Below are 9,541 nucleotides of genomic sequence, written 5' to 3'. Positions count from 1 at the left end.
GAAAACATTGAGGGAGGGAGAGAGTTAGAGTGAGTTAGAGGGAGAATTAGAGTGAGTTGGTAAAAAAATCAACTAAATTCCACCAACATTTAAAGTTGGTGGGGACAAACATTCAGTAGGTAATTTACCAACTCAACTCATTGAGGAATTGGAACTCAGCTTGTTGGGCCGGACATAGCACAGCCCATAAGGTGCAGTTGGGCCGTATGAAATAGGCCCAATCCGTTCTTCTAGAGATCTGGTATTCACCGTCCGGATTCCGACTTGACGAGAAAGAAAGGAGTGATCGATCGAATAGAACCTTCATTTCAATTTCTTATCTCAAAGATACTCCTCCTAAAGCCTGAGCCACTGTTTAACTTCAACTTCGCATTACTCCCCACCATGGGCACGGTTGAAGTTCTCGTGGCACAAATCCAAGGGTTGTCCAGTACCGCCGCTGATATCTCACGCCTCCATACTCTTCTCAAGCAATCAGAAGAACTACTTCACTCCGAAACCTCTCGTTTACCTTCCGCATTAGCTCAACTTGATGCTTCCAAACATTCTTTAGGATATCTCTACATTCTGTAAGTTTTTCTTTCTTCTCTGAATTATTCTATCTGGGTGTTGCTTGTTTAGGCAAATTAGGGCCCGGCTATCCTTTATGTTACACCACTATTGAGGATTCGTTCCTATCAGTGAGTGCTTTTGTTGAACCATCATTTCTGTTGGTAGAAGTTTGAAGGGATGAAGTCCAAGAATTGGCGTTTGTATTGGGAGTCCAACGATGGGGTAACACCCATCTTGGACACGAACTGTAACTATTCTAGTTATTTGAAACTGCCTTGCTTTGATTTCGAGTTTGTGGTTACTGAATGTGTATGCAAGGAGATTGATCCAAAATGTTTCCTTTAAATATATTCGCAGAGAGGCATGCACATCTGTACCAATTTCACAAGAGCAATCCAGTTCAATTGTTCTAACTATTTCAAGATTTATCTCTTCTTGCAACCCTGAGCAGATTCGTTTAGCACCTGAAAAATGTAAATCATCGTGAAAACTGATCCTTATTATTATTAACGTGTGGGATTGCTACTATATGGAATCTTGACTATATATTATCATATTCTGCTGATCGTGCAGTCGTCTCTGTTTGCAAGAGGTTCAAAGATCAAGTTATACTAGAGGCTCCAATTAGAGGGGTGGCTCCACTTCTAACTGCTATTAGAAAACTCCAAACATCTTCAGAACATTTAACCACTTTACATCCGGAGTTTCTTCTTCTCTGCTTATTAGCCAAATGCTACAAAACTGGCAGATCCATATTGGATAATGACATTCTCGAGGTTGATCAACCAAGAGACCTGTTTCTTTATTGTTATTACGGGTCAGTTGCTTTTCTTCTTCAAACGCTCAATTGTTGTATTTTACTTCTTTGGTTGAGATGCATATTATTATCTTCTTATTCTTTATCAACTTTTTTATTCCTTTCAATATTTTCCCTCAAGTTTTGTACATATATATATTTTTAAAATTTTTGCATATGGTATATTTTCTTTCTTACCCTCCCCCCACCCCCCTATGTTTGTTTCATTCTTGCCATCGTTGAGAACTTTTATGATGCATCTAAACTATGGTAAGTGGTCAATAATTTACGGTGAAAGGGCTTTTTCAATGCTTCCAGCTGAAGTTTGGCGGCTTTTTTTTTTTTTTTTTGTTAAAATTATGATATGAAGAAATTTTATGTCGCCTGTGTGATATGTAGTAAATCTAGTTCTCTGTCTCTCGCTCTCTCTTTGTTTTGCTTTTGTTTTTGTTTTTTTTCCCTTCCTTCCTCACTATTAGGCTAATGATTCTGCTACAGTCCAGTGAAAATTTTCTATTGATCCCCTTTTTCTGGCACTACTGCATTGAGGTAGCATTCATATTTACTCTTTGTTGCCTTTGATGCAGTTTGTGTGCAACTTGACTAATCCTAGGAAAGCTTTTTGACCTTGCAGCATTGGTGTCTCAAAACTTGTAAGATACGTACTAGGTGGTACTATAGTTTGATCCCATAACCTTGAAGGCAGCTGGGTTTATTACTTGATTCTTTGACCATTCAGCTAACTAGAGGTGTTTGTGTGCGTACGGATATGTTCTACTTCGAAACATATGATCTTCACTTTAAATGCCTCTTGATCAAATTCACCCAAATTCCTCCACCAATTAATTCGAATCTAAATGCAAATAATAATTTAGGCTTAGTAACCCCAAATTACAGCAACCAATTAGGCTCTTTACAAGATTTCAAAACTCGAAGCCTTCCCAAAAGGGTCACCAAATGTCTGTAAACTCGTTGGACAGCAGCCACAATCTCCTCCAACAACCGATTTTGTCCTCGAGACAGCAAGTTTTATTTATTTATTTATTTTAATTAATTTTTAAAATAATAATAATGAAAAATTTTAATTTCTTATACATATATATAGAAGCTCACAGTATCCTCTTTACTTCCCCATTAGCAGGATTTTCCATCTTTACTCAGGGTACAAAGATTTTCATGTTTGGACCGCAAGTCTTGGGAGTGCTTCATGTCAATTTTTTCTCATCGATTGCTCTTCCTTTTCATAGATTTTCCTTTTGTGTCCCATGCTTTGTGAGGTTAAGTTTTCCTTAAATCTTGAAAATTTTCATGTTCAGAAGCTTATAGGATAGGAGGATTAACACCACTATTTTTGTTCATGGTTCTGGTTCTTTAGAAGTATTGTCCTTTGTAAACCCACATTGGAAGACTTTCATATCTCGTGGAGATAAATTTACTATGGCCATGTGGAATTGATTGCTGGGCACTTTGTGGTGTTAGGGTTGCCCTAAATTGGAAGTGTCTTTCAGGATAACGGATGGGCTTTTCATGGTTGCTACTTTTGTGGAGTATTTGACTAGAGAGATGGAGAAGAACTTTTTTAGGGTGTAAAGGAGTATTAGAAGGAACAGATCGGGCAATTTCAAATCTTGCCTTTTTGCCGTTGTGGCTTATTATTTATTATATATATTTTTTCTGTAATCAACAGTTGTCCTTTATTTTAACAACTAGAGTCTATTTGTCTAATGCTTATTTTGTTTTTGTCACTCCCTTTTGTTTCAGTCTTTTATTTTTTGTTTAGCCTTGTTAGTTGTACTTACATTCCTTTCTAATGAAAGTTTGGTTTCTCATTTTAAAAAAAGGATAAAATAGCTTGTAAAAAAAGGGATAAGTAAGGCTTCTCGTTACTTTATTTATAAAACCATTTAGCTGTCATGCCTATGATCTAGAAAGTTTGAAAAAAAGAAGAAAAAGGGAAAAAAAAAATCATTTAGCTGTCTTATAAAAGGTATTTATTTAATTGGGAAGCAACAAACACTGTTTAATCAAGCGTTTGTAAGTTGTGAAAAATCTATCATCTCCTGAATGACACTCTCTTTTTAATAAAATTTCATACTCAATTTAATTTTATGAGATCATTCATATGCTGAGATTCAATTTTATCTTTCTCTTTAAATAGGGATTTTCTGATGATATTTGTCTTATGTGACAGGGGGATGATATGCATAGGACTAAAGCTATTTCATAAAGCGCTTGAGCTTCTTCACAATGTGCACCATCTAAATGGAACTCCTTCCTTTGATATTATTAATATGTATTTATTTAACATGCTTCTGGATGATCTGACAACCACTACCCATATTTTTGTTACAGGTTGTAACTGCTCCAATGCAATCAATGAATGCTATAGCTGTTGAAGCGTACAAAAAATACATTTTAGTGTCTCTCATTTATAATGGACAAGTATGCTATTTTTTTCTATCTGCTTCATTATTAAATTTTATTTTCTATTCTAAGGCCTCAAATATTTGGAAATGAGAAAAGGAATGTCTGGACGTTGGTTCTTTTAATTTCATCATATCAGTAGTAAATCTCATCTCCCCCTCTTTTGTATTCTCCTTTTGATAATTCTTGGTTCTTTCATATATTCAGTACTGGTACATTAGTGAGAATAGGTCTTAGGATTGATAATATCCTCATTTCGTTGTTGTTGTTGTTGTTTCTTTTCTTTTTTTTCTTTTTTTTTTTTTAAATAAAAAAATGGCCCTTTTGTTTCCGTATATGTCAGCTTTCTGTTGGCAACTATTAGCCTCTACCTACAGAAAAAATGAGATGTTCCACCATGGCCACGAGTAAGTATGCACTCAACAAGGAAAAGGATATAAATTTTGTGATCATTGTTAGACTTTGACTGACGGATATGGAGTTATACTCTCAGAAAATTCTTTATAGAAATGTTAGAGTCAACAGAGTTATACCCCAAAAAAAAATTCTGTAAAAATGTATAGTTAACTTCCTCTTTGTGGAGTTATACTCTCAACTCTCTAGAAAGTCTTTTACAACTAATAACCTTTCCACGGTTGTGAACTACTAGAATGCTTATAGGTATAGTTTTTCTTGGGAGAGGATTTTCTCTATCCCCGACCTGTAGGGCGTTTCTTCTTCTTTTGTTTAATCCTATATAGGTTCCTGTCTAAAAAAAATGGTTAGATTTTGATTGAGAGCAAATTATTTTGTATAATGTAGAATTTTAAACATAGCAACACTTAGCAGCATAAGCGTTTTTATTACTTTTAGCTTTGAGTCAGTAAGCTTATATTTTCCTATGATGTTGTTGAGGACTAATGCATATACATGAATCTGGTGGCAGTTTTCAACCAGTCTCCCAAAGTACACTTCTTCAGTAGCGCAGAGAAATTTAAAAAACTTCTGTCAGGTAATGTAAATTTGAAGTGAAGAGCTTTTCTTTTTTCATGGACAGATGAAGTACTTTGATACAAGGTTAATGTAATTCATCTCATGAATATCACTTAATGTTAATTTTTTTTAAAAAGTGAATGTTCCTCGTTTTGAATGTGTAGGAATCAATGATCATTTTGTGTTTAGTTATCGAATTTATTAATTAAGATCATAATTGTCAACTAAACGATGGATCCAAAATTTCATGGAATTAGAAATTTTCTTTAAGGATAACTGGATAAAGATTCCATACAGTAGTTTTCCTTATTCAATGGTGGGTATACAGATGCTATGAGCGATGTAGTTCTTTATTGTAATCCTGAAAAATTGGCAGTCAAACTCTATTGATTGATGCTATCTAGATTGTATTTAGGTGGGGCATAATTCTGTTTCTGACTGATCTTAGCAGCATTTTGTGGAGATTGTAAATATAGAGGGAATGGTTTGGTGCTTGGTCTATTTCGGTTTATATTTGCAATCAAATTTACTGATGGAATCAAAGCGTTTGGGTTAAAGGAAATGTACGACCAGCTCCTGTTGCCATCCTTATGCTTGTATCCCTTTCCTTACCTCCCTCTTGTGATGTGTTTATGCTACTTTTATTTATTATCTGTTTCTTCTTTTACAGCCCTACATTGAATTGGCAAATAGTTACGGCACGGGAAATGTTGAGGAATTAGACACGGTTTTTCAAACAAACAGGGAGAAATATGAAAGTGTAAGAATCCCGATTTCACTATGTTCTCACTTCAGATGGTCTAATTAAATGGTACATGCATGCAGTGAGGAGACCTTGGTTATTAGATCTTGGTTTGTCGATCCATCACGTAAATGCTTCTGGGTTTTTTATATGAGGTATGGATTGTGTTATACCCAGGACAACAATCTTGGACTTGTAAAGCAGGCTGTATCTTCTATGTACAAGCGCAACATTCAGAGATTGACGCAGACGTACTTGACCCTCTCTCTTCAAGATATAGCCAGCACTGTTAAACTCAACAGCCCTAAGGAAGCTGAAATGCACGTGCTGCAAATGGTAATTACAGAATCGCAGGATTAATCTATGAATCAACCTCCGTCTCTAGTAATATATTGGTACCATTTCAGATCCAGGATGGTGAGATTTTTGCAACTATCAATCAGAAGGATGGAATGGTCAGATTTCTAGAGGATTCCGAACAGTACAAATCCTGCAAGATGATTGAGCATATTGACTCTTCAATCCAGAGGTATGATGTTTGGAATTGAATGAGCAAACAGACGTATATAAATATATTGTATGTTATCATGATAATGCATCCTGACTTTTCTTTAAACATGAGTGGGCTTTACGCTTGTACTTGTTCAATTTTCCTTTTATAAAAAGAAGAAAAGATCATCTTATTTTGTAGAGCTTTGTGGCAACATAAGTAGCCTTGACTGAATTGCCATATACATCACAGCTATCACTGGACGGACTTAAGATACTGTAATATATACTCGGCTTAGGTTTTGAGCATACTTCATTGTTCATTGTTCTTTTCCCATCTCTTCCTCTGTTCTTCACAGGATAATGACACTTGCGAAGAAATTGACTGCTATGGATGAAAATATATCCTCTGATCCCCTATATCTAGCAAAGGTGAGCATCTCTAAGTCAAAAGGTCATTTGAATTGTAGATATGCAAACTAAAAATAATGTTTGCTTTCAGGCTGGAAGAGAGAGGCAGAGATTTGATTACGATGACTTTGATTCTGTTCCTCAAAAATTTAATATTTGACGGGAGCAATGCAATGTGATTTTTATATCTTTTTCCTTCTGCTCGATATAGTTCAAGAAGACAATCTGTCAAGGTCATTTGCTCCTTGTAAGTAGCATAGTTTATGTAATCCCCATTCTCCTTCCTCAAAAACTAATTTTATGTTTGCTTTTATGAAGTCTCTATTCCATGTAATATCCAGCAACTTTGATCTAATCCTCCCCGAGTTCCGAAAGGGATACAGATAAAGCTTTTTAGAGTTTCAGAAAAGTCAAACATTTAATCAACAAGTAGACTTGCTTGTTCTAATTTTGTTAAATTACAAATTTGGTCCATATGGTTTAGAGAACGTTAGAATTTAGTTCTTATGGTTTGATAGAACCTCGTTAATGTTTTTATAGTTTGATAGTCTTCATAAATAGTTCCTATTATCGGGACTTCTGACGAGGACTTTATCAAATCATAGGGGGATTAAATTCTAATTACCATGGGAATCAAATTTGTAATTTATTTAACCTTGTAGTTTGTTAATTTCAATCATGTAACAGGAGTTTGTCAATTTCTAGCAACTTGGGATTTGAAACTCTTCTTATTATGGTATATTAAACCAATCGTTGATTCATAAATCAAATACTGTTCAATATTTTAAAATCATGAGACGAAGGTTCCCTAAATGTTGTGTTACAATTTGCATTGGGATTTGTAGGAGACATGTAGGTGACTCATTTGGAATTAAAGATGTGAACTAATTACTTGATGCTGATATGCTCTAATTAACTATTTTTTTTAATTAACGGGCTAATTATCAATCTAAAGAACTATAATAACGTTTCAGCAGCACAACATAAACTATTACCTAACTAAAGGCGATTCTATATGTATATGTTTAAGCCATTTGATTTACAGATCACTTCTGCATTTCAGAGCCATAAATGTTATTGGAGGCTCATCAGTCCACAAACTAATACATTGTTTCTAGATTGCTTGAAACTAAAATTTTAAGATAGATTGTTCAATTAAGTTTAGCTCAATGGTAATTGGTACGTTCTCTCTCGAAGGTCGAAAGTTGAATCCTTCATCCTCCGAGTACCTAGAAGAAAGTCTTTTTAACAATCTTACATCTTTGCTCAACAAAAACAAACTATTTCCTATTATTTATGAGTTTATACATTTTCTGGACCTACATTTGGTTTTACTTGATGCAATTTCCTGAGAATTTGAGCCGGCGATCAATGCAGTATAATAATTCAAGGTCTTTTCGTACTTTGAAAGTGAAACCTTACGTGTACCAAACATGGAAGACAATTTTGGAATAGAGAAATGTTCAAAATATCTTAGGATTGTATATGGATGTGATAGATGGTAGTGCAGATATTGTATTTGTAATGAAAATGAAAATTTTCTGCTGGGTAAGTTTTGACTATTTTTGTAATGTATTTGGTGACAAATTTAGGAAGGAGGTAGTTGTATAAAAGTCCCAATCACAAAAGCCAAAATGGTTTTTGCCCGAGTTATTGAGACCTAAGAATTTTGACCTCTTACTTATAACATCATCAGCTAAATCTACAAAATTATTCTTAATTTCTTGAATAATTACAATGGGTGACACTTTTAGGACTAGTAATTAAGTGTATAGCAACATGTTTAAAGAATAAAAAATATAGCCAAATCTATAAGGATAGATTCTATCATTGATACTCTTATTAGCGATAGACTCTCACCGATAAACTCTTGTTAACGATATAGTCTATCTCTAATAGGCTCCAAGAGCTTGATCTAGATTTTGCTATATCTGTAAATTCTTTTGCATTGTGCTATATCTACTAATATTTTGGACCTGATTACTATATTTGTAATTGTCCCTAATTTCTTCCTTCTCTTACTGCTGATCTCCCTTTCTCCATTTTTTTCTAGTTGCAGATTTGCATCATTGGCCATCAAAGCGAGGTTATATATACGCCTTTTCTAAGGTGAATAATTAAGCAAATTCTATTTATTCTTAGTCTGAATATGGTATCAGTTGAAATCTCACGATATTTCTAGGGTTTTTTGAGTTTTTGCTTCTTTCATGGTGGATACTCAAACTTCTAAGTATGATCTAAGGGATCCTTCATCATCTTCTTCGGGGAGTCGGCCTCTTTCACAATCTGCTGTTGTACAACATGCCAACCCTTACTTCCTTCATCGCTTTGATAGTACCAATTTGGTAATCGTTTATGATCTCTTTACTGAATTGGACTACCCGTCATGGAGCTGTACGCTGATTCTTGGTTTTATCGTCAAAGAACAAGTTAGGTTTTGTTGATGGTACCTTATCAAAGCCGACCTGTGATTTAATGAGTTATTGGATCATTTGCAATAGCATAGTGACTGCTTGGATTTTGAACTCTTTGATTCCGTGCATGAAATTGGGAAATTTGTATGGATGACCCATTTTTGGGCCCAAAATGTCAAATGACCCATTTTCAAAAAATAATGTCAATTGACCCTCTACTGACATCATCATCATACCAAATTACATAATTTCCATTAGAAGTGCCTCACGTTATAAGTCTCACTCTCGTCTGGTTAAACACTCACACTCTCACTTTAAATTTCCTGTGATGTGATTGCTCGTCAGTGTACGAATGATTTGACAATTTTCACGACTGAAACCTCAAATCAATAATACCTAAACACAATACAATGGTGATTTCTTTAAACTCTAAACTCCATTTCAACGATGATTACTTCCCTGGTTTTCGATGGTGTTTTGTTGAACAAAGTTTTTTCGAACGGGGATTTCCAAAACGAGGCTTTTTCAAAACGGAACAGGTTTTTCAGAATGATGTTTCATTAGTTTGAGTTTGTTTAATTATTTTTGCTGTGTTATTTCTGGAAAGGTAGGAATTAAGCATTACAAAATTTTGTATTGGGAGAGAGAGAGCAAGAGTACGAGAAAGAGAGATTAAGAGAGAGCTAGATTAAGAAAGAGAGCAAGATTAAGAGAGAGCGAAATTACACTTCAGTTGCTTGT

At 34.7% G+C, this 9,541-nt stretch overlaps 1 protein-coding gene and 1 long non-coding RNA gene across 2 annotated transcripts; both read left to right on the top strand.

The window, feature by feature from the left end:
- The first annotated feature begins 276 nt into the window (after positions 1–276).
- Positions 277–6,823, top strand: LOC120076388 (COP9 signalosome complex subunit 3). The gene is made up of 11 exons (XM_039030202.1): positions 277–569; positions 910–1,025; positions 1,126–1,369; positions 3,540–3,597; positions 3,701–3,790; positions 4,698–4,763; positions 5,415–5,504; positions 5,664–5,822; positions 5,894–6,015; positions 6,335–6,407; positions 6,478–6,823. The coding sequence occupies exons 1-11, from the start codon at positions 385–387 to the stop codon at positions 6,544–6,546; spliced, it is 1,272 nt and encodes a 423-aa protein (XP_038886130.1). The 5' UTR covers positions 277–384; the 3' UTR covers positions 6,547–6,823.
- Positions 6,824–8,140: 1,317 nt separating this feature from the next.
- Positions 8,141–9,060, top strand: LOC120076795. The gene is made up of 2 exons (XR_005481645.1): positions 8,141–8,495; positions 8,569–9,060. It is a non-coding gene; the product is annotated as an uncharacterized LOC120076795 (long non-coding RNA).
- Positions 9,061–9,541: the final 481 nt, after the last annotated feature.

The sequence above is a fragment of the Benincasa hispida genome, chromosome 4 (assembly GCF_009727055.1).
Source record: "Benincasa hispida cultivar B227 chromosome 4, ASM972705v1, whole genome shotgun sequence".
Classification (NCBI taxonomy): Eukaryota; Viridiplantae; Streptophyta; class Magnoliopsida; order Cucurbitales; family Cucurbitaceae; genus Benincasa; species Benincasa hispida.
Note: the sequence above shows the minus strand (reverse complement) of the source record. Positions and strands in the feature narration are given on the sequence as shown.

Coding starts and splice junctions, on each gene's coding strand:
- LOC120076388 (XM_039030202.1), top strand. CDS start 385: ATGGGCACGGTTGAAGTTCTCGTGGCACAAATCCAAGGGTTGTCCAGT. Junction 5,823..5,893: donor AAATGCACGTGCTGCAAATG/GTAATTACAGAA, acceptor GTACCATTTCAG/ATCCAGGATGGTGAGATTTT. Junction 6,408..6,477: donor ATCCCCTATATCTAGCAAAG/GTGAGCATCTCT, acceptor GTTTGCTTTCAG/GCTGGAAGAGAGAGGCAGAG.